The sequence below is a fragment of the Megalops cyprinoides genome, chromosome 20 (genome assembly GCF_013368585.1).
Source record: "Megalops cyprinoides isolate fMegCyp1 chromosome 20, fMegCyp1.pri, whole genome shotgun sequence".
Classification (NCBI taxonomy): Eukaryota; Metazoa; Chordata; class Actinopteri; order Elopiformes; family Megalopidae; genus Megalops; species Megalops cyprinoides.
Window position 1 is genome coordinate 28,621,289 of NC_050602.1, and position 25,126 is coordinate 28,646,414.

The 25,126-nt window shown below is 47.6% G+C and overlaps 1 protein-coding gene across 1 annotated transcript; it reads left to right on the forward strand.

The window, feature by feature from the left end:
• Nucleotides 1-1,385: 1,385 nt before the first annotated feature.
• LOC118795849 (E3 ubiquitin-protein ligase UHRF1-like) lies at nt 1,386-14,639 on the forward strand. Its single transcript, XM_036554597.1, has 17 exons — nt 1,386-1,495; nt 3,149-3,311; nt 3,629-3,895; nt 4,377-4,519; nt 5,098-5,313; nt 8,224-8,339; nt 8,681-8,867; nt 9,668-9,791; nt 10,024-10,131; nt 10,233-10,337; nt 10,492-10,598; nt 10,945-11,107; nt 11,920-12,057; nt 12,445-12,562; nt 12,749-12,897; nt 13,030-13,128; nt 14,481-14,639. The coding sequence occupies exons 2-17, from the start codon at nt 3,159-3,161 to the stop codon at nt 14,625-14,627; spliced, it is 2,340 nt and encodes a 779-aa protein (XP_036410490.1). The 5' UTR covers nt 1,386-1,495; nt 3,149-3,158; the 3' UTR covers nt 14,628-14,639.
• Nucleotides 14,640-25,126: the final 10,487 nt, after the last annotated feature.

Here is a 25,126-nt window from a genome sequence, read left to right on the forward strand (position 1 = left end):
TGCTAGCATTTGAGATGAAGACTCAAACACTACACAAGGAAATAGTGAGTCACCGCCTGCTGAGTCTGTCTTCCACAGAACATCTGATGACTCCTGGTGAAACAATAAGTCAAAACAAGCCGGAGAGCAGCCTGTTCTTCCTGTCTGCCTGCTTTAAAGTGCAGGTAGGGGTGTAATTTCAGGTTGAATGGTAGCCTAATGTAGAAAACTTTTGCAGATCTGGGATTTCATTCTTCCTGGCAACAAAAGAAAAGAGTGAAGAAGCAGGGGTGTGAAACGGGCAATTCAAACACATGCGGTACAAAATCATGTGTCCCGACCCACTGTCTGCAGTGTGGTCCTCGCTTCTTTTATTTACCCTGCAACACTTACAAATACTGTACCGCAATGTCACTCTATTGCACGTGCCATTTCAAGAAAACAGTTATAGAAAGATCAATTTGATGAAAAACGCCCACAGTGGTTTGACTTATGAAAGTAATAAGTTCAGCTTTTTCTTGCTTATGGTAAAAGCAGATTGTCCAACACAGTCTTGGCAAACAGACATTCTTTCTCTTCTGTCACAAATAAACGGAATATGATGAAGGAATTCTTGCTTGTCATCAGTTTGCTCACGCCTCTCGGTGAGCTGTAAGATACGGAGTGATGGGAGCGTGTGGATGCACGGAGCTGTTGCAGCTGATGCAGTCTGACAGCGCGCATCAGGCGCATTGTCCCCGCAGGATGAAGGCGGCGTCGGAAACTGCAGAAAACAGCAAAGCGTCTCCCGCCAAATGCGCTGCGGCGCTTCAAAGGATTAAATCCCGCGCTACACCCGGCCAGAATGACCTGCGGCTATACAGAAGGCACGATCGCACACTGTGTCACTAGTTTCTTTATGAAATATGTAGGGGTGGCTGCTAAATACATACTTAGCTCATTTACCAAATGTTCATCCTTAAACATATATCCTTTTCAAATTCCTGGTTTAACAATCAACATGTTGTGAACTCCGTCTTTAAAAAGAGCGCTGAATATAGACTCCAATCAATGTGCTATGCTGGATAAAACTAAAAATAAAAACGTATTTGAATATATTTCCATAAACACACGCAGCTCGGCTTCCCCAGCTTTCGCATAAACAGCTGCGCTCTGGAGCCTCGCGCTCGGACGCTTTATTTTTGCTTATTTGCATGATCTCGCGGAAAGCGCTTGGAAGCAAGCCAGGGCGCGAGACCAAACTTTCGCGCGCTGAGCTGAAGCTCCAGTCACAGCCTTGATCGGCATGGTATTAACCCAATAAAATTTGAGAATGCAAGTGGGATTGGCCAATGGAAATTTGAGTTGGATCTGGTAGGCGGGGAAAGCTGCGATTGAAGGCTCTCATTGATTCAACTCTCCTCATAACTGTGTCTAATCGCTGGGAAGTCTTCAAACTTATCCAATATCACTTATTTTGTAAAGAAATATTTTGTCTAAATCTGAGCATTTTGATTTTAGAACGGGTAAAATACAGGTAATATAAATTTTTGTATTGTAATGTATTATCAATTCTAACATGCAGTGGTGAGTTCAGATCTGTGAGCTGTGTAGTTAGCTAGTTGTAGCTGGATAGTTGTTTTCTAAACAGCATTTAGAGAAATTAAAAACCAGCTCGTAACAAGCAGCCGAACAGCTGATCAGATGGTTATTGGGTGTCAAACAAAGTGTTTACGCCTTACTAGCTGGCTGAGTTTGTTAGGAAGCTGTCCATCAACAGAGTTGCAGTTTTGTGGAAGTGTTTGTGAGCAGTATAGCAGGGAAGCTGCTAACCCAATTCGCAAATGCAATGATCCGGCCAGTTTCTCTCTAAAGGTCGAGCTTATTTATCTAACCTGCGGATCTGCGTGTTGATGGCATCTAGCGCGCTAGCTAGTTAGCGGGTTAGACCTCAGTAACCACGTAGGCTAACAGGGTAGCCAGCGTAAAGGCGTATGGATCAGCTTGTGAAACCGCATGTCCTGCCTTTCCGAGGCTAACTTTGCTGGCTAACCTTGCTGGGTGTGAAAAGTTTCGTTAGCTGGACGTGCGCGGAATCCAGAGGATTCAGGGTCGATAAGGGGAGTTTGCTGTGGAAGATGTCTAGCAGCGGACCGCATGGTATTAAAGCGAAATTAATTTGAGACACATGTAACTTAGATGGCCATTAGTGTCCCTACATGCCTAGCCAGCCGTGCATGCGGTGCGCGATGCCTGCTGGCCGGATACAAAGGGCAGGGGTGCGCCTTGTGTACACAAAATGGTGGCATCGTACTTACCAACAACTTGGACAACCCAGCTACGGTACTAGCAGCGGGTCGCTTTTACTGTGAGCATGGCTTGTGAATCCCTCAGGGAAATATCTAAGTTTAAACAAGAAAGGGTAACTACTTAAATGCCTAGTTAGGTAAATCTATATGCTGAAGAGGTGACTCTTCAGAGGGCACAAAAAGCGCACGTTGGATAGTTTTCTACTTCAGCTAAAGCTTATTGAATGAGCTTCATTCTAGCTTGTTATGGATCTTGTGAAGATCACATAAAGCACATTTTGATAAATAAATGCATGCAGTTCAGTGTGCATGTTTTTCAGTTGTTAAATAGCTGCAGGAGCGCCGGGTGAATGGGTGCGATCAGCTGTTGTGTACAGAGATGCAGAGGGTTGAATTAAAGAGCAAAGCAGACTGTACACCAGTAGCGCTTCTCATCCTGCGGGGCGACAGCAGCCGCATCGGCGAGGGACACAGCCGTGACCAAACCAGGGATGCGATCAGGTCACACTGATGAAGTGCTGTTCATCGTTTGTATCAGAACGTTTTCGTGGACAGTTATTTGTAAACACGCCATCGTTTGTGACGATATCTCATGTGGATACGTTAATTTTCTTGAGCTATGTTGTCATTATCACTGAGGTCAATTGACTGCCTGCAGGGTTTTGGAGGCATTGGTGTTATACTGAGGTTTATGTATTTTCCTGACAATAAACTGGGGGGGGGGGGTGGCAGGAAAATATTCACCGTTGCACTCTGATCTGACACGTGAGCATGCAGTCGTTCCTCTGTATTTTCCTCCCAGGTAGGTTGTATTCTGTTGCTCTCAGTAGTTTCCAGTCATCCTGCTCCTCTTTACAGCTGATCGGTGTTGTGTGTCTCAGGGCTGCAGCAATGTGGATTCAGGTGCGCACCATGGATGGCAAGGAGACACAGCGGATCGACTCCCTGTCCAAACTGACCAAGGTGGATGAGCTCCGCCTGAAGATCACGGAGCTGTTTAAGGTGGAGCCGGAGAGACAGAGGCTCTTCTACAGGGGCAAGCAGGTGGGCGGCAGGGGACTGATGCTTAAAAACATCAGCAATACTTATTTTCATAACTGCAGTTACCAAGAGTGACTGAAGGCTGACATGGTCTGGTATCTTTGAAACAGCAGAAACAGGAGCAGCAATGGCATGGGGAGAAAAGGCGAAATAACAGAAACTATGCATTGTTGGTGTTGAAATAAAAATGCCATGCTCAGCAATAACTAAGAGCATTCCATGCTTCTGGAAGCTAACGGTGAATTGACGAGGCATTACTGAACTATGTTTGAATTCATTGAAGGACTGAGTGATCAGTGTGCATACACACTTGCTTTCAGATGGAGGATGGCCACACCATCTTTGACTACAATGTGGGTCTGAATGACATCGTACAGCTGCTTGTGAGACAAACTCCGCCCCCTGCTGCTCTTCCCTCTCGTAAGGATAAGGAGGCAGAGCTTTCAGACTCTGACTCGGGGTGTGGCTCGGCCCAAAGTGAGTCAGACAAGAGCTCCATGCATGGGGAGACCGAAACGCAGGCTGCTGGCCCCTCTGTGCAGACGGACCTGCCTGAGCTTGTCCACCCGGGGTTCGGGCTGTATAAGGTGAGCCAGCCTTAAAGGACTCCATCATTACGCATTTATTTGAGTGGATGAGACAGAAATCATTTGCAATTCCAGGGTCCAAGCAAAATAAGCTAATGGCCCGAGGGTCTTTTATTTCATGCAGTAAAAGTCTGTGATGAAGATATTCACAAGCCAGTGGTAAGAAGAATTTGATTATGCCTTGACTCAACAATGACAGACACTGGGTCCCTTATTTTTCCTGTTTGGATGTGAATGTCAAATTTCTGGACATAATCCATATTAAATAATTCCCCCAAAGCAGTTGAATTTTTAAAAAGTTTAATTTGTTGTAAAAGCCTTCTATTTTGTACACAGTTTGAATTTGTGTGACATGTTCCAGAATTTGAGGCATTGATGATTATCTTTTCATTTGTCATATATGATGTACACCGATGCACCAGGAGCAGTTTTTACGATTGTTTAATTCATTGTGTTTTATTAATATTCATTTTTCCTTTAGATCAATGAGTTTGTGGATGCCAGAGACCTGAACATGGGTGCATGGTTTGAGGCGCAGATTATGAATGTGACAAAGGAGACAAAGAACTCGACTATGGAAAGCGGATCTGAGGAGGAAATTCTCTACCATGTCAGATACGAGGAGTGAGAAGCCCTTAGTTTTACTCGTTACCCTGCATAACCTGCAGAGCTAGTAAGGCATGATGTAGCGCAGTAGGGGGGGATGGTAAAGGTACAGGGCAGTTAGAATGGCAGCTAATTGACCTTAAGGTGGAAAATGATCTTAAGGAAAAAATGTCACTGATACTTACTTGTGCCAGTGATGCAGCATTGCAGACTTGTTTTAACACATACTGCTGTGCAGATGGTGACTAATTCATTTCAGCGTAGTTGTTTCCCATAATACTCTGTACTGTTGATGGTCTTGAGCAGACTAGTAACAGTGTTTGTCACTCACTCACATCTTTACACCATATTTTGCCCTGGTTGTAAATGTAATATGAGATATTGCAGAAAGGCAGCCCATGCTGTCAAAAGTTTCCAGAACCTTAAATGCTGAAATCCCAGTGCACCACTGGAACACGAGATGGCATGTGGAATGATTGAGAGTTTGATGAATGAGCAAGATTATTTTTGGATGCAATACTTGAGAGGGTATAAAAATGAAGAAGCTGTTTCAGTGTGGGTGCGCTGAGGCCTGACGCATGGCTCTGTCTCCGCAGTTACCCGGAGAACGGCGTGGTGCCTCTGCAGGCCAAAGACGTGCGGCCGCGGGCTCGCACTGTTTACCAGTGGCACCAGTTGGAGGAGGGCATGGTGGTGATGGTCAACTACAACCCTGACGAGCCCAAGGAGAGAGGCTTCTGGTACGATGCCCAGATCCAGAGGAAGAGGGAGACGCGCTCTGCTCACGAGATCTACGCCAAGATACTGCTGGGGTACGGGCTCACGGTTAGGGTGTGGCACTCTGACCTCTGGCCTGGCAGGCTTTCTGTCAGTCTTATTCTCTGCTGTGGGAAGAGCTCAAGGTTCTGTTACTCACTCCGACAGGATTGCAGACAGATTACATGGACCAATCAGTGATGATCCATCTTTCCTGGTGCTTTCCTCGCGCTCCCTCTGCGCGACGCTCCCTCTGCGCGACGCTCCCTCGCTCCCTCTGCGCGACGCTCCCTCTGCGCGACGCTCCCTCTGCGCGACGCTCCCTCGCTCCCTCTGCGCGACGCTCCCTCTGCGCGACGCTCCCTCTGCGCGACGCTCCCTCGCTCCCTCTGCGCGACGCTCCCTCGCTCCCTCTGCACGACGCTCCCTCTGCGTGACGCTCCCTCTGCGCGACGCTCCCTCGCTCCCTCTGCGCGACGCTCCCTCTGCACGACGCTCCCTCTGCGCGACGCTCCCTCGCTCCCTCTGCGCGACGCTCCCTCGCTCCCTCTGCGCGACGCTCCCTCGCTCCCTCTGCGTGACGCTCCCTCTGCGCGACGCTCCCTCTGCACGACGCTCCCTCTGCGCGACGCTCCCTCGCTCCCTCTGCGCGACGCTCCCTCGCTCCCTCTGCACGACGCTCCCTCTGCGCGACGCTCCCTCGCTCCCTCTGCGCGACGCTCCCTCGCTCCCTCTGCGCGACGCTCCCTCTGCGCGACGCTCCCTCTGCGCGACGCTCCCTCTGCGCGACGCTCCCTCTGCGCGACGCTCCCTCTGCGTGACGCTCCCTCTGCGTGACGCTCCCTCTGCGTGACGCTCCCTCTGCGTGACGCTCCCTCTGCGCGACGCTCCCTCGCTCCCTCTGCGCGACGCTCCCTCTGCGCGACGCTCCCTCTGCGCGACGCTCCCTCTGCGCGACGCTCCCTCTGCGCGACGCTCCCTCGCTCCCTCGGCGTGACGCTCCCTCTGCGCGACGCTCCCTCTGCGTGACGCTCCCTCTGCGCGACGCTCCCTCTGCGCGACGCTCCCTCGCTCCCTCTGCGCGACGCTCCCTCGCTCCCTCTGCGCGACGCTCCCTCGCTCCCTCGGCGTGACGCTCCCTCGGCGTGACGCTCCCTCGGCGTGACGCTCCCTCGCTCCCTCTGCGCGACGCTCCCTCTGCGCGACGCTCCCTCTGCGCGACGCTCCCTCGCTCCCTCTGCGCGACGCTCCCTCGCTCCCTCGGCGTGACGCTCCCTCTGCGTGACGCTCCCTCGGCGCGACGCTCCCTCGCTCCCTCGGCGTGACGCTCCCTCGGCGTGACGCTCCCTCGGCGCGACGCTCCCTCGCTCCCTCGGCGTGACGCTCCCTCGGCGTGACGCTCCCTCGGCGTGACGCTCCCTCGGCGTGACGCTCCCTCTGCGTGACGCTCCCTCTGCGTGACGCTCCCTCTGCGTGACGCTCCCTCTGCGAGACGCTCCCTCTGCGTGACGCTCCCTCTGCGTGACGCTCCCTCGCTCCCTCGGCGTGACGCTCACTCTGCGTGACGCTCCCTCTGCGTGACGCTCCCTCTGCGTGACGCTCCCTCGGCGCGACGCTCCCTCGCTCCCTCTGCGCGACGCTCCCTCGCTCCCTCGGCGTGACGCTCCCTCGGCGTGACGCTCCCTCGGCGTGACGCTCCCTCTGCGTGACGCTCCCTCTGCGTGACGCTCCCTCTGCGTGACGCTCCCTCGCTCCCTCTGCGCGACGCTCCCTCGCTCCCTCTGCGTGACGCTCCCTCTGCGTGACGCTCCCTCGCTCCCTCGGCGTGACGCTCCCTCTGCGTGACGCTCCCTCTGCGTGACGCTCCCTCTGCGTGACGCTCCCTCTGCGCGACGCTCCCTCGCTCCCTCTGCGCGACGCTCCCTCGCTCCCTCGGCGTGACGCTCCCTCGGCGTGACGCTCCCTCGGCGTGACGCTCCCTCTGCGTGACGCTCCCTCTGCGTGACGCTCCCTCTGCGAGACGCTCCCTCTGCGTGACGCTCCCTCTGCGTGACGCTCCCTCTGCGTGACGCTCCCTCGCTCCCTCTGCGTGACGCTCCCTCTGCGCGACGCTCCTTCGGTGCGCTGTGCTGCAGGTGTCTCTCTAATGGGTGTCACTGCTGAGATCCCATGCAAGATCATTTTGAAGGAAGTGCGTCTTTGGAGTCTGTATGTAGTTTCAGTTATGGCTCATGTGAATATGAGAAAAATAAATGAACCCGGCTAAGATCAATTAAAATGTGTTTGAATTAACGTAAAACGCATTTGGCCATTTTATACTTGAGTTTTAGATTTTTGGGGGTCCTCATCAACTTGGCTAAATGCAATTTTTATTAGTTCTGACGTTTGTCTGACCTGGGGTTTTCTAGTTTCGAAAGCATTGCCATAACAAACGTCAGGTCTTGTTTTTGTTGAGCAGCTGTAGATCTTTTGTGACTGCTTGGATTTCTAATAATGATCATAGCACGCTCCCTCAGTGTGACGACTCTGCCAGTATAATGAGTGTGACACGGAGAGAGCTGTCAGAATGAAATGCCACATTAGTACTTCTCAGAAGATGGATATATGAAGGTCCAAGACACACTTTTGCAACATGCTGGTGGGCCCTGATCTAGCTGAATTACCTGAACCCTCATTCCCTGGGGCTACAGCCAAGACAACAGGTGTGTCAGTGACATTGTTGGCCCTGACAGGACATTTCCACGGCAAATCCACAATTTCTGCACTGTATGACGACCATCAACCGGCATTTTGTTTAATTATTTTTTTCATCTCTCAAAAGTGAAAAAAGAAAATATGATCACATCTAGAATTTATTTTGAAAGGTTTTGAAACCTGATGTAACGAGGCTCTCTTTGGCAGAGTTCTGTCATTTTTTCCTTTGAAAGTGCGTGTAAGTGTGTGCTGATACGGTTCTCTCATTGCAGGGATGCTGGTGACTCTCTGAACGACTGCCGCATCATGTTTGTGACTGAAATTTACAAGATTGAGGAGGCTGGGAGTGGAGATCCGCAGGGGGCTGCCTCTGAGAGCCCGATGAAAAGTGGGTGTAAAGCACTCAGTTGCATGCAGCACTTCTGTGCTGTGATGGACAGTTAGTTCAGGCTTCACTCGGACACAGAAAAGACTTTTTGTCATAGGGCTGCTGTTTAATAACTGTTAGCTAGACTCATGCCATGTGTTGCTAAACCTTTTATGTGGAATAAATTTTTAAGTAATGTTTTATTTGCATGATGTAAATGTTAATGTAAAACTGCAGTAAAAGAAGTTGTGCTCAGAGAGAGATGACGATTAAATAATGCAAATGAGTTACGTGTCTGGTGTCTGTCTATCTGGTGTCTGCCTGTGTGTGTGTGTGTCTGTCTGTCTGTCCTGCTCCTGCAGGGTCAAATGGACCGGAGTGCAAACACTGTAAAGACGACCCCAAGAAGAACTGCCGCATGTGCAACTGCCACGTGTGTGGAGTCAAGCAGGACCCCGACAAGCAGCTGCTGTGTGACGAGTGTGACATGGCCTTCCACACTTACTGCCTGACCCCACCCCTCACCACCATCCCCGACGACGAGGACTGGTCAGTCTGATGAAGGCCGTGTGTGTGTGTGTTGTGAGCGTGTGTGAGTGTGTGGGTCCCCACAGCACTGTATCTGAACCCCAATGAGGTGAATTTCATGGAATGATGCAGGGTTCCTAAGTTAATGAAATGGGTGGCTCTGTGAGCAAGCTGTAGGGTCGATGGGGCCCACAGGCCTCAACCCTAATCCCTCAACCACAACCCAGGATAACCCCAGTGACCCCATCGTGTCACGTCATGAGTCTCTATCATGTGCTGTCAGTGCAGTAGGGAGGTGCTGCGTAACCTTGAATGCAGGTGCTCTGATGCGTGTGGTGGTGGTGTGTGCGGGTGCTCTGATGCGTGATGTAGTGTGTGTGTGCGGGTGCTCTGATGCACAATGTGGTGGTGTTGTGTGCGGGTGCTCTGATGCGTGATGTGGTGGTGTGCGGGTGCTCTGATGCGTGATGTGGTGGTGTGCGGGTGCTCTGATGCACGATGTGGTGGTGTGTGCGGGTGCTCTGATGCATGATGTGGTGGTGTGTGTGGGTGCTCTGATGCATGATGTGGTGGTGTGTGCGGGTACTCTGATGCATGATGTGGTGTGTGAGGGTACTCTGATGCACGATGTGGTGGTGTTGTGTGCGGGTGCTCTGATGCGTGATGTGGTGGTGTGCGGGTGCTCTGATGCACGATGTGGTGGTGTGCGGGTGCTCTGATGCGTGAAGTGGTGGTGTGTGAGGGTACTCTGATGCGTGATGTGGTGGTGTGTGCTGGTGTGGGTGAGGGTGCTCTGATGCGCGATGTGGTGGTGTGTGCAGGTACTGCCCAGACTGCAGGAACGACGTGAATGAGGTTGTACTTGCTGGAGAGAAGCTGAAGGAAAGCAAGAAGAAAGCCAAGATGGCGTCTGCGAGTTCCTCCAGCCAGAGGGACTGGGGGAAGGTGAGGCCACAGGCGGGGCACAGGGTCACACCTCTGCTAAATCTGTACTCCTGAGATAGAAACCCCTTCATCTGTAATGATCAGTGTAAAATGGACCATGAATATGTGTCATTGGAATGTAATTACTGTGAAATCTGCTTGTGTAGCTGACGTGGTTGACCTGGTGTGTTTTGTTGTGTCTGGATGCATTCCTGTAGTCTCTCCTGACCTGTCTTTCCTCCCTCCCCCTCAGGGCATGGCGTGTGTCGGGCGCACAAAGCAGTGCACCATCGTCCCGTCCAATCACTACGGCCCTGTGCCGGGTGTGCCCGTGGGCTCGCTGTGGAAGTTCCGTGTGCAGGTGAGCGCTGGCTAGCAGCAGGTAACGGAGCGAGCTGTAGCTCTGTGTGGAGCAGCGTCAGGGCGGCTCGGCTCAGGCTGATGGTGTCTCTGTGCTGCCAGGTGAGTGAGTCAGGTGTTCACAGGCCTCATGTCGCTGGGATTCACGGCAGGAGCAATGATGGCGCCTACTCCCTGGTCCTGGCAGGAGGCTACGAGGATGATGTGGTGAGTTCTTGCACTTGCACATTGCTGTGCAGATTTGCTGAGAGCATTGATACGTTCCTCAGGGGGAGCTGGGGGAGAGAAACATGGGATAGGCATTGACTCAATTAAGATTTCTGAGCCCAGAAATAAAAGCACTTTTCCTGCTCACTCTCAGGATGATGGGAATGAGTTTACCTACACTGGCTCTGGGGGGCGTGACCTGTCGGGGAACAAGAGGACTGCGGAACAGTCATGTGATCAGAAACTCACCAACATGAACAGGTCAGGAGGAGATGGTCTCAAACCACCTTGCACCTGTGGAATGAGTCCTCTGCTATAGTGGCTGTAGTCTGTCAGGGTTATTCCCTGTGGAATGGGCCCACTTGTCAGAAAGGACTCAGATTTTTGTGAAAGTGTGAAGTGTTAGAATCATTGCCTTTGTTGCAGACTCCCCATTACCCCTGTATGAGCTGCAGGGAATGTGAGACTCGAGCACGAGTGTGTCCCATTTCACAGAGTATGACCTGCATACCGCATACTGCATTATTATTCTTACACTGATAAAGCCGGTAGGACAGCAGCCTGAGCCCTCTGACGGGTTTTAATGGGTTTCTGTAACGTTACCCAGAGCTCTGGCTCTGAACTGCAATGCACCGGTGAACGATAAGGACGGAGCCGAGGCCAAGAACTGGAAGGCGGGGAAGCCAGTGAGGGTGGTGCGCAGCTCGAAGGGCCGCAAACACAGCAAGTACTGCCCTGAGGACGGCAACCGATACGACGGCATCTACAAGGTGCGTGTGTGTGAGAGAGCGTGAAGAACAGGGATATAAACTTTTGTAAAGTTGTTAGTAATTTGTCATCAGGAAAAACGCAGCATCTCATGGTGTTTATTCAGACAATGAGGAAGAATGTTGATAAAGTGTTAATGTAATGACTTATTTCCAACAATTATTGGAGCCTATCCATTTGAACACATTATAGATGAGCAAAGTCAGTAACAGCAGCATCTTGGTTACATTTATGAACTGACAATAAGCTAAGCTCTGTTAAATAAATGGATACAAAAATACAGTGGACTGTTTAGTTAGCTAAACTAAAAGGTTTTCTGTTAACATGTACATACCAGCTTTTGGCTGGTAAAAATTCAGATTGTCCCTTAAAAACCTATTGGCTGCAATGGCTAGTGAAAAAATATTCTATGACAAAATAAAGTATTCAGAATGATGGGCTGTAGACTAACATGCATCCGGTGCGTTCGTAGGCTGCTACTGCCGTCGGGCAACACGTGCAGCCACAGCCTTCCAGCTTTCGCTGCAGTGGCCTGTCCCAATGTGAAACTGACACATCAGTAGATATTTTAAAAAGCCCTGTGGGACAGTACCCTGTGGGTCCACTCTCCCTGCGAGGGCCCCTTAGAGGTAGTCTGAATCGAGCAGAGAGAAGCCACCTCCGTGGGGACAGAGTGGGGAGGTTCCTCAATATCACTAGCTGCTCAAAGGATTTTAAAACTAAGCCATGAAGCCAAACTAGAAAGACCCTGCAGCCATGAAGTCTTGATGCAGTTAGGTTTTGAAACTACTGTAACTGTAACCTTGTGCACTAGGTGGTGAAGTACTGGCCAGAGAAGGGCAAGTCTGGCTTCCTGGTGTGGAGGTACCTGCTGAAGCGCAATGATGACGAGCCGGCGCCCTGGACCCGCGAAGGCAAAGACAGGATCAAGAAGCTGGGTCTCACCATGCAGGTAGTGTGCTGCGCTCAGCGCTAATCTCCTGCTGTGCTCTGTCACTTCCAGCCGAACCCGAACCCTAACACTGCTGCTGCATTCTGTCACTTCCAGCTTAACCCCAACCCCGACCTCTTACAGAATACAGGAGCATCTACATACATGCATTTTGTCATTTAGCAGAGACTCTTACTCTGAGCAACTTCCCAAGTGCTGGAGTGCATTTAACATTTTGTTAGGTTTTATGTATGTGGTTGCTTTGATTGTACTCTCTGTAAAGGGATTCCTTTACAGTTACTCTGAATACTGTCTCTTGCTAATGGATATGGATATGGATAACTTTGGGTGATTGATCTATTGAGGGTGTCTGCCAGGCAGTTGAATGTTTTGTCTGTCATTCACCAGTATCCAGAGGGTTATCTGGAGGCTGTGGCTTCAAAGGAGAAGGAGAAGGAGAACAAGATGGAGGAGGATGATGTGACTGACACACCCAGCAAGGGGAGAAAGAGGAAGTCACAGGCAGGTCAGTGCACTGGATACTGACCTAAAAATCCTGACACATTTTTAACAAAACAATGAATTTTTCAAATCAGTGGCTTTTTCCAGTAGGCTTTGGTGCAGATTGTTTTTTGGTGTTCAAACACTGGAGGCCTGAACAGTAGAAGTATCGTGTGCCAATTTAACTTTAATATACGCGATCTCATTACAGAAGGGAAAAATTCACCAGCTAAGAACACACCCAAAAAGCTGAAAGTGGAGACGTACAAGCTGACCCCAGAGCAGAAGGCTCTCATTAAGGAGGATGAGCTCAACAAGAAGCTGTGGGATGAGGCCTTGGAGTCTCTCCAGCAGGGGCCGGTGCGTGCGGCCTGCGGCCTGTTTCTGACGCTGCTTTTCATTGAAACCCATATTTCTGAGTGTGTAAATTGCGTTTTGGATTTTACTCACTGTGCTGTGCAGGCATGTGACCACTTTTCTTTCAATCTGCAGAAATTTCTGAACAAAGTTGAAGAGGTATTTCTGTGCATTTGCTGCCAGGAAGTAGTTTATCAGCCCGTCACTACAGAGTGTCAACACAACGTATGCAAGGTCAGTAAAGCTTTGTGCTTTTCTTTCTCAGTTCAGAATTTTAATTTAATTTGCCTTTTTGTTTGAAATCCTTTGGGATTAAAATAAAGATGTGCAATTTTATGGCCATCAGGTGCTGACTGTAAATAACCCCATCAAAATGCACACAAGTTTCTCAAAAATCAACAATGCCTGAGCCAAGTTGCATGTAAGGTAGCTAGCTAGAAATAAAACCAGGTTAGTAAGCTAAATGAGTTCCTCTCACCACAGTGTGAGCTACACACCACACTGTTCTACTGCCTCTCTTAGGGAGACCATAGGCACACTTGCTAACTTGATTACCTGCTTCTGCTAGTAGTTCAGCAATTCATCTTCAAAGGCACCAAAGCAAAGCAAATGACACAGTACTCTTCTAATTAGGTCCCATAGTAAGAAAATGTACAGGAAAAAAATGAAATGTGTGGCTGGCAGGGCCTGTTTGTTCACTTGATGACAGGGCTGAGAACTGCGAGCTGCTCAGTGCAGGGGTGTCCCATTTAAATGTGTGTGAATGTAATGAGTTAACAGCAGTACACAGCGCAGAGATGGGTGGCTCAGATTGGCATCTCCAATCACAGTGTTCAGGTACTGATGGGCAGTCAGTGCTGTCAGTTACAAACTCGTATAATGCAGCTACAGCAGCTTGGCACATTGGATTCAGACGGTGCAAAATACCTAGGGTGTCAGATTTTAGGGAGGATATGCAGTTGGTGCCAGTGGTCATGTGCCTTTGGTCATGTGGTTACTGACAGCTCCTGCAGGTTGGCACCAGCGGTCCTGTGCCTTTGGTCATGTGGTTACTGACAGCTTGTTCGGTTGGTACCAGCGGTCCTGTGCCTTTGGTCATGTGGTTACTGACAGCTCCTGCAGGTTGTCCTTTTGCAAGCACACAGTTCACAGTGAGCCACACACCTGTGCTCCATGGTCACAGGATGACAGGGCAGCTATGGGACATGCCTTCACAAAATATTATATGAGGTCCTTAAGAATTAAAATTAGTGCTTGAAAAAGTACTTGAGTGCAAATGACAGTGATGTCTGTGTAAACCCTGTGGGTTGGCTGGCAAACTCATGTTATTACACAACAGTGGCAAAAGTTAAAATGGAGTTTGGGGTAATGTACATCTTTAAATGTGTATTTTATTGTTTTGATTGATGTACATTGTTTTAAATTGCCTTAGTGGGTTTAATGTGGTTGAATCCAGCCCTAATCTGAGTTGTGTAAGTAGAATGTGTACTTCACAGTTGGGAAAGGTGTACTTCACAGTTGGGAAAGGTGTACTTCACAGTTGGGAAGTGACTGACAGCAAAGTGCATGGTGTTTTTGTCTTTTAGGAATGTCTGCAGCGTTCTTTTAAAGCACAAGTTTACACATGCCCAGCTTGCAGGCATGACCTGGGCAAAAACAATCCAATGACCATCAACAAACCCCTGCAAGCCATTCTCAGCCTGCTCTTCCCTGGATACAGCAGTGGACGGTGATGGACCCTCAGCTCCACGCACTGCAATTCAGCTGCTCTCCCCATGAATGTTATACATACTATATGAACAATGGTGGTGGATTAGCAGTACAATTGAGAAGAGAATCCATTTTCTTAATATATTGGATGGTTGCATGAAAGACTGTTCTCCTTTGTCTAGCTGTTCGGTGATGAGCGCTCCCCTTCGTTACAAAAAACAAACTTTATTGTGGTTAGGGGTGTCAGACTTGCTTTGGAGCCTGAAGAGAGAAAGGTGATTTCCTGCTTCTGGTCAGATTGCAGTGCAGGCTGTTGTCATTACAGTGTCTTATTGATCAGGCTGCCAGTATGATTGTCACCATTTAAAATTAATTGGTTAATATTTGAAAATGGGGAGCAAAAGAACCAACACATTTTATGCCATTATTAATTTGACCTGCTTTAGTTTGTTTTGAATTCTGTTCATTTAATGGCAGGCTGTGTATTTAAATTTGTAGTCTAGTTATTCTGCCATGTAAATTTTTGTGTGTTTGATTGTTCTTCCACAGTTGTATTAGTGGTAAGTGTTTTTCTTCCTGTTAACTCTGGGGTAGTGTCAACAAATGTTGGACCAAGTGCCTCAATAACTAATATCTATGTAAATGTGCTAAGGCTGAAGCAGGTCTTTCCAGTCTCTGGTTTTAAGAGCAGTATAGACAAATATAACACTTGGCACACAGATTTTACCTTTTCTACTGTATTTTGAAATGAAAACTCATGCTATATTTTTCCACTGGTTCTGAGTTCGTTTTTAAACTCACATTATCAACTCAACACAAAACGCTGCAAGCAAGTTTTTACAGGTTTATTTTTTACAAGTTTGCAATACCTCATTTCCATAAAATTGAACTCAGACTGGAACTTTTGTATAGTTTCCCAAATTGTATATTTGTAGCTTATGTTCCATTATGTAGTTTTTAGCACATACCTAGCATCTTACACATGAGGTGCAGGTGTGGAATTTTAAGGTCTTTTTTTAAGAAAATAAAGTAAATTTCTTGCATTTCACTGACTTCCTGCGATTCTTGAATGTACAGTGGAAATGTCCTTCATCCTCCGTGGACCGGTGCGATGGGAGTAGGGTGCTAAATGAATAGCGTTGATACTAATGATGCACCATCAAACAAATTGACTGGCACTAATTAAAGCAATTGCATTGACTTCTTTCCACGCAATGCTTCAGCGATTCGTGTCGTTTTCAGTGTTTTCATGAGTCTTTACTAGGTGCACAGTGCAAGTGGCTCTGGAAAAGAGCGTCTGCTAAAGGGCAATAATGTAAAATTTTGTGTACGATTTCAGCATCCGGCTTGTGCTGTTTTAGCTACTTAAGTGTGCTGTGTTTAACAAGCTAAGAGTTTATTGACGATTAACTAAGCCCTCTCTGCCTCAGTTGAATAAAGTTAAGATTTCTGTTTGGTACCTCTGACCCTCACTGGCCCCGCTATTTGGCTGCATTCAGTCCGCTACAGTACATAATTATGGCACTGATATGCTGCTCCTCACACACTCGGCCTCCAGCAGGTCGTTGTCCTGCAAACCACGGCTGCAGGAGTTTCCTGAATCACATCGGTGAGGAAGCTGCTCGACTCCAGCAATCGAACCCACAAAATCCGTCTGCTTCCCATAGGCACAGAAGCCCATGTGTCCTGCTGCATTTAGAGGGCACTTCACTGTGTGCAGACAGTACAGGTCTTCTGAGATGACTGATAAGTTTAAATGGCGATCTGGCACGCCTTTTGTGATTTTTTTTTTTTTTGTGAGTATCAGGTAGCCTATGAGACACGTGTAAGAGCAGCGGACTTTCAGTCAGAGAAATTAAGCAGCGCCGTGACTTGATGTCCTCTGTGGAATATTGTAACCAAGAGCAAAATAACGCCGTTGCGGGAAGTTGGGCTTTCCCACAAACTGCTGTGCGTTAATTCCAAATAAGAACAGAATTTTAGGTAATGCATGGCACACTTTATCTGTAGGAGAACAGATTTTAATTTCTGTTTCTCTTTAGTCTTAAATGGTTTTGCTCGTATTCATCATGGTGTGTTGGTTTCAGGGCCGGCCTGATGCATAAGCAAACTAAGCACCTGCTTAGGGCCCCTGTGGCCACCAGAGGGCCCCCCGAGAGTGCTTGAAATATCCCACAAGAGAGCTTGAAATTTGATGTTTTTTATTTATTCATTTTTTGTGATATATTATGTCAGTGGTAATCATACAAAAAACGCAATATTATGTTAACGGGCTGGGTAGCTAATACTACTGGTTTAATCAATTCCCGCTGCCTCTGTCAGAGCTGGTGTCACGTTCATGCGCATGTGCACTGTAACGGACGTTGACTGCATTTTGATACACCCCTGTAGTCAGTTATGAGGTTGCAGAGGTCTCGACCTCGGTTATTTTATTTTATTTTATTTAACCCAAAGCATGGACCAACTGGGGCACCCCTATAGTCACCATAGTACACCACTCTGCGGTGGGAAACTTTTGAACAAAGAAATGCACTTTGGGATATCAACATGGAATAATGAGCTGAAATTTTGAATAAGGACCTTATTGAAACCTTGAAGATCAATATCTCGGGAATGATTAAAGATAAAAACGTACGTTTTTTTGCGTTTGAAAGTATAATTACTCCTCTTGAAGACAATGTCGTTTTTGAACGAAGGACAAAAAAAGCCAACCATCCTCGGGAAGTATGTACCGAACCATGGCCTCAGGGAATCTACCAACCTGGGAACAAGCAGAAGAGAATCTCTAGTCTACATGACAGCAGACATTCGCAAGGGTGGAAAACAAGAAAGAAGGTGGTTTCTGGCTGAAGAAGCAACAGTAATCATCTGACAAAACAGGGGTCCAACACAGTAGAAGCTTGATACCTTCCCGAAGGGATCCGATGTCTGGGGAATACTCTGCTGGAACAGGTAGGGAAGCTATCCGCTGGAAGAGGACCCCACCCAGGAACCTTTTCAGTCCCTGGTTAAGCAGACTGGGATACCTTGCGGTGTTAGCGAACAGTCTGCTTGGGCTGGGGGTCTGGGAGGCAGCGATCCGTTCGCAGCTGGCTCAGGCTCTTGGGGACCGTGGGTCCTGGGCTCTGGTCCTTTCCCTGGATGGATGATGGCTGGGGAGGAGATGGAGTGGAGACTCTATCCCTCCGGTGCCCGTCTCTATCTTAAGGGTTAACCTGGTAGGCGGCGGGACTCTCACGGCTATTCCGGGGGGAAACACACCACAGCAGGCCCCACAGAAGAGACCCTTTCGCAGGCTCTACTCGAGGGGTTGGGTAACCTTGCGGTGTTAACAAAGATCGCTTGGGTAGAGCAAGGTAAGTATCCAGCCCCCCTGGGTCCACTTGGACAGCACGCAGGGAAGGTGGTCTGGGGCCTACAGACCTTAAATGGTGGCCTAGTCTTCTACCGGTGGCTAGCACCACTCACGCACCAGACCATTGTGCACTACACACGTGAATTTGACCAGCCAAAAAAACCTTTATTTGGGCTTATTCAAAAACTCACCACCCCTAAACCATCGCGTTCCCTGGGTTCCGGAAGATGGACGGAAGAGGATATGACAAGTTAGAATAAACCTTTTTATGAAATACTGACAAAATGGAACAACTAAAAAATACCAGATGGCAAAAATGGTCTTCTTAACCTTTGCTAGAACTCTAAAAAAAAAAAAAAAAAAAATGAAAATAACTCACCCAGAGACAAGATACTTAAAAAATAAGTATAACAAATCAATTAAACCTTACCTTTAGAAACAGGCATCCTGGAACCATGAAAAGGAGATTGATAAAATAAAAAAATCTTTTTCTAAAAAAAAAAACGGAAGGAGTATTACACATTCAATAAACAGGCATTGGGATAACTTAAAACATAAACAATCAAAACCAGAAAAACAGCAGACAACAAACAAAAAAACCAATTGGACGGTGGGAGGACCCCACACATGTGGGAATCAAACCCACGCTTTGCCAGGATGTAACCTCAGCACTTACCCACCGTGCCACTGGAGCTCCGGTTCAGTTAGCTCGTCCATCATAGTTAAGGCTATGGTTTGAAAGGCCAATTGCAAAAAGAGTCAAGGTGGGGCTAGAACCCGCAATTTCCCGAGTGGTGACACCAGCATTTGCTCACTGAGCCACCAGAGCGCTTGGTATAGCTGCTCATCCATCATAGCTAAGGCTACGATTTGAAAGTACAATTACAAAAATGGTCAAGGTGAGTTTCAAACCAACAGTTCCTCAACTGGTAGCTGCAACTTTTAACCACCAAGCCACAGGAGCTCTGATTCCACCTGCTCGCCCATCATAGTTAAGGCTACAATCTGAAAGGCCAATTGTACAAGGTTTTGGTATAAAAGGATATAAACAGACATTATACTCACTGCTTTTAGCTTGTTGCCAGTTGCTTTTCAGTTCTACGTATTATAGGCAGCACATTTCTGGGCCGATCTAGCCAGTGTGAGCTCCCTCTGCTGGCAGACACAGGCGTTGCCATTCACTCCTCCCTCAGACACAGTGAGGGATTCAGTCATTCGTACCATGATTTACAATCTGCCATTTTGATTGGACACTTTCTACTGAAAAAATGTGTTTCTACTGGGGGCACAGCTAACCGTCAATGGCCAGACCAACTTCAATGGTCAAGATAGTTCAAGCACAACAGGTTATACATTCATTGCATGTTGCATTTTTTTCCACGCACAGTCTTGCCTTTTCTGAATCCTGATGCTTCTGGGGCTGCAATTAAACCAGCAGCTGATTAGCACCTAAAAACATTTGATTTCAGTTCCCATGCAATCAAAAGATCCAATTAAGCTCCGAAGTTGGAACAGTGACTAGAAACCATCTATGGGTGTCCTTTGTACTCCAGTGGTGTAATGGGTTTGACAAGCTTAGCTGTGATTACCTGTAAAACTCAGCTCACCTGAGGGGCCCTTTACCCGCTTTGGGCTGGGGAGGTGAAAGGTGGACTCGTGGATTACAGCTTGGGTCTTTCTTTTGTGGTGAATAACAGGAATTTGGTTCAAATGCATCACTTCACCGGGTGCAGAAACATCTTGCTGGATTTTGTCATTTGTGTATGGTGCCTGAAACTGTGGAATTAGATGTGTTCTCTTTCTATCTGTGTATGTGTGTGTGTGCGTGTGTGTGTGTGTGTGTGTGTGTGTGTGTGTGTGTGTGTGCGCATGTGCGTGTATGTATGCGAGTGTGTGTGTGTGTATACGTGAGACTGGTTGTGCGCGTACATATGCATGTGTGACTGTGTGTGTGCGCGTGTGTTTATATGCGTGTTAGACTGTGCGTGTGTGTGTGTGCATGTGTTCATGCGTATGTGTGTGTGTGTGTGAGAGACTGTGTGTGCATTTGTGTGTGTGTGTGTGAGACTGTGTGTGTGTGTGTGTGTGTGCGTATGTGCGTGTGTGTATGCGAGTGTGTGTGTGTGTGTATACGTGAGACTGGTTGTGCGCGTGCGTATGCGTGTGTGTGTGTATGTGCACGCGTGTGTGTGTGTGTGAGACTGTGTGTGTGTGTGTGTGCGCATGTGCGTGTGTGTATGCAAGTATGTGTGTGTGTGTATACGTGAGACTGGTTGTGCGCGTGTATATGCATGTGTGACTGTGTGTGTGCGCGTGTGTTTGTATGCGTGTTAGACTGTGCGTGTGTGTGTGTGCATGTGTTCATGCGTATGTGTGTGTGTGTGTGTGAGACTGTGTGTGCATTTGTGTGTGTGTGTGTGTGAGACTGTGTGTGTGTGTGTGTGTGTGTGTGTGCGTATGTGCGTGTGTGTATGCGAGTGTGTGTGTGTGTGTATACGTGAGACTGGTTGTGCGCGTGCGTATGCGTGTGTGTGTGTGTGCACGCGTGTGTGTGTGTGTGAGACTGTGTGTGTGTGTGTGTGTGTGTGCGCATGTGCGTGTGTGTATGCGAGTGTGTGTGTGTGTGTATGTATATGTATGTATGTGAGACTGGTTGTGCGCGTGCGTATGCATGTGTGAGTGTGTGTATGTGCACGGATGTGTGTGTGTGCGTGTGTGTTTGTATGCGTGTTAGACTGTGCGTGTGTGTGTGCGCGCATGTGTTAATGCGCGTGTGTGTGTGTGCATGTGTTTACATTTACATTTTACATTTATTTATTTAGCAGACGCTTTTATCCAAAGCGAATTACAAAAGTGCATACAGTAAATATAGCAACAGTACGGGGACAGGATGTGTACAGTTCCACAATGAGACAGTTCTCAGCTGAGAGCAAGGTCTGTTTGAGGACACAGTACTATCAGATTTGTACAATTACAGCCTATAGGGCAACTAATACGATACACTTTCAAATGGCAAACTTCAACAACTTCAAACGGCACAATGAGCGTCAGGGTAAAGGCGGCAACAAGAGACAAAATTTAAAAGCACAATTTAAAAAGCACAGCGATTTACGACAGCACTGATGGGCGGGGGGGGGGGGCAGCAATTGTGTGCTGGGTCAGTCCAGGTAGAGTCTGAAGAGGTGCGTCTTCAGGCCCCGTCTGAAGGAATGGGGTGAAGAAGCTGTCCGTAGCGAGACCGGGAGTTCGTTCCACCACTGGGGAGCGATGTAGGCGAAAGCCGATGTCTGGCAGAACGAGCACCCCCTGCCTTGACCATGCAGGGAGCAAGGCGTCCAGTTGCTGCTGAGCGCAGGGGTCGGGCTGGTGTGTAGGGCTGGATGAGTTCTTGGAGGTAGGCAGGGGCTGTCCTGTTGACTGCAGAGAAGGCGAGGGTCAGGGTCTTGAATCTGATCCTGGCAGCGACAGGAAGCCAGTGGAGGGATTTCAGCAGGGGAGTAACATGGGAGAATTTGGGGAGGTTGAAGATCAGTCGGGCAGCTGCATTCTGGATGAGCTGGAGAGGCTGGGTGGTGCATGCTGGGAGGCCTGCGAGGAGAGCGTTGCAGTAGTCCAGTCGAGGGAGAACTGTGGCCTGGATAAGGAGCTGCAGGGCGTATGTTGTCAGGAACGGACGAATCCTCCTGATGTTGTGGAGGAGGAATCGGCAGGCCCGTGACGTGCGAGCATGTGTTCATGCGTGTGTGTGTGCGTGTGTGTTTGTGTGTGTGTGTGTGTGTGTATCCGTGAGACTGGTTGTGCGCGTGCTTATGCATGTGTGACTGTGTGTGTGTGCGTGTGTTTGTATGCGTGTTAGACTGTGCTTGTGTGTGTGTGTGTGTGTGTGTGTGTGTGCGCATGTGCTTGTGTGTATGCGAGTGTGCGTGTGTGTATATATGTGAGACTGGTTGTGCGCGTGCGTATGCATGTGAGTGTGTGTATGTGCACACGTGTGTTTGTATGCGTGTTAGACTGTGCATGTGTGTGTGAGTGTGAGTGAGCCTCTGTCTGTGTATGTTTTTGTGTTTTAAAGTGTATTCATTTAAGTAGTAAAATGTAATAAAACGGTTAAAACTGTCAGTTTGCGCCATCTGGTGGACAAAATATAACGTTACACCATTCATATTTGAAAGGGGATTTTCAAGGCAAAATGACTGCACATTTTTAAACGTTTAAAAATAATTGTGTGTGTGTGTGTGTGTGTGCGTTTTTCCTGTGTGTGTGTCTTTGTGATTGCGCAGTTTTTAAAGTGTACCTACTTTAAGTGTAAAACGTGTCTAAAGTGATAAAAACTGTCAATTTGCGCCATCTGGTGGACAAAATATAAAGCTACACCTTTCATATTTGAAAGGGGATTTTCAAGGCAAAATGACTGCAAATTTTTAAACGTTTAAAAATAATTGTGTGTGTGTGTGTGTGTGTGTGCGTTTTTCCTGTGTGTGTGTCTTTGTGATTGCGCAGTTTTTAAAGTGTACCTACTTTAAGTGTAAAACGTGTCTAAAGTGATAAAAACTGTCAATTTGCGCCATCTGCTGGACAAAATATAAAGCTACACCTTTCATATTTGAAAGGGGATTTTCAAGGCAAAATGCCTGCACATTTTTAAACGTTATCAAGTTTCACACTTAAAATCAGTACATTTTGAAACACAACAATACACGCACACTCTCACACACACACACACACACTCTCACATGAACGTGTTTTAAACATTTAGAAAATTGCAGTCATTTTGCCTTTCAAATCACCTTTAAAATATGAATGGTGTAGCTCCGTATTTTGTCCACCAGATGGCGATGGTACAATTGGTGCAGTCATTTTGCCTTTGAAATCACCATTAAAATATGATTGGTGTAGCTCCGTATTTTGTCCACCAGATGGCGCTGGTACAACTTTTTTTTTCCATTAACTTTTACACTTTAAATGAGTACACATTTAAACTTTAAAACGCACAAACAGACGCAGAAGCACACAAACACACACACAATCCCAGCAGAATTTTAAAACATTTAAAAAATTGCAGACATTTTGACTTTTAAACCCCCATTAAAATATGAATGGTCTAGCTCCAATAAATGGCGCATATTCATATTTTTTCAGTTTTATCGTGCTGTTTTAATTTAAATGTGTATGTTTGAAGACACACAATCGCCCAGACAGACACACACAAACTCTCAAATAAACGCTTTTAAACGTTTTAAAAAAATTGGAGTCATTTCGCTTTTAAAATCCCCTTTGAAATATGAATGGTGCATCTCCGTATTTTCTCCACCAGATGGCGCTTTTGTACAATTTTTTTTTTTCCATTAACTTTTACACTTTAAATGAGTACACATTAAAATGCAGACACAGACTCATACACACACACACTTATACTTGTATACTCACACTGTTTGTTTGTAAGGGTGCACCCAGTTACTTCCCAATGCATTATTATTTTAATCATTCATATTCTGTATCTTAGTAGTTTTGTATTGTACCTGTTTGATTTGGAATAGGATTTGTTTTGTTTCATCTAATCCATTTCAGTTTATTTTAAACCTAAATTGACACAGTCCAATGTCATACATTGATATCTTCATGCCTCATAACATTTCACAATTGACTATTCGGGTAAAATAAATAAAAAATAACACCTAATACTTTAAACACGGGGTCAAGTCTTTTCCTCCTGCGTAGAACCTAGACGTGTACCTAGCCATAGTGGGTTGCACAACCAAAGAGGGCTGATGTTACACCTCTCTTTGTCCTGCTCCACTGGCTCCCTGTAGCTGCCCGCATCGTGTTCAAGGCCTTGATGCTTGCGTACAGGACGAGCAAAAAAGCTGCACCTAGCTACCTGGACTCACTACTACAAGCCTACGCTGCGCTTTGCTAGTGAACGGTGTCTGGTGGTCCCGTCGCATCGTGGCGCAAAATCACTATCCGGAACTTTCTCCCCCGATGGTGGAATGAACTTCCACACTTCACCCGTTCTGCCGAGTCCCTCTCTGTCTTCAGAAGACACAGCTCTTCCGCTCTCACCCGAGCAGCTGAAAAACTACCACCTGAAAGAATTTCTCATGTCTCGAAATGATGAAAAATGTAATGGAATGCTTTAAGGCACTGGTTATCCCTACCAGCTAGCTGGTACCTTGTCTGGCCAGCCATTGAGAACTGGTCAGGCAGTTCTTTTACTATTGTTGACTCCTTATGGTTTTTTTGCTTTTGTTGTGCTCTGCCTCACCTGTAAGTCACTTTGGATGACAGTGTCTGTCAAATAAATGAAAGTAAATGTAAAAGGATGAGTGCAATAAGGCTGTGGGTTGTGACTGAAATTTGCAGAACAATTTGATTGTATAGCTAACATAATGTATGCAAAATTTCCACCAGTCATGGGGACGGGGATGAGAGGCCAGGGTTGCTGGGCTGAATAAGGCATCTGAGGACACACATGACATGATTCTTTTCCTGTAGGGTATGATCGAGCAGTCAGATTACACCAATGCCACCAGCCATTTTCTGTGTACGACTGCGGAGGTCAAGACTTCAGGGCCCTTCTCTCCCTTTTAGCATAGTCAGTGTACGTGCGTGTGACTGCATTTACCGGGCCCGTGCACCTCGATTCCTCTGCGGTGGTGCTGTTGGCTGGGCGCTCACCACTGAGCGGTTGTTTTTAGAGGCCCACTGTTGGACTGACAGTGCTGGCGTATCCCATAGGAGGAGGGCCCCATGATGGGGGAGGATGAGATGGAGGATGTGGATGAGATGTTGTGGATTCTGACGGACTGGGGCCTATTTGTTAAAAAGTCCACTACCCAGCTGCACAAGGATGTCTACTATCACCAAAAACAATGCTGGCATCCCTGGCCCCCTCAGGCCGCGGATGAGCTGACAGAGGTGCAGAAAATGCGCGCGTGCCAAGTAGTGTGAAGTAGATCTGCTGCTTGCATGACACACAGAGGACTCAAAACGTACCTGCGTTGCGTTTTTGATCAACGATATCATATTATTGTCCAAGGCTTTACTGCATGATCGGAATGACAGATTATCCGGGGCTATTTTTTTTATTCTTATTTCTGTTAAAAAAAAAATTTAGAGATCAGGGGCTATTCATGATACTTTCGAGGCTGTAGCCTCGGATGCCCA

Bases quoted from the DNA above. Each gene is read 5' to 3' on its own strand.
- LOC118795849 (XM_036554597.1), top strand. From the start codon at position 3,159: ATGTGGATTCAGGTGCGCACCATGGATGGCAAGGAGACACAGCGGATC. The intron at 10,132-10,232 runs GTGAGCGCTGGC...CTGTGCTGCCAG, and splicing joins TGTGGAAGTTCCGTGTGCAG to GTGAGTGAGTCAGGTGTTCA. The intron at 12,898-13,029 runs GTGCGTGCGGCC...TTCAATCTGCAG, and splicing joins AGTCTCTCCAGCAGGGGCCG to AAATTTCTGAACAAAGTTGA.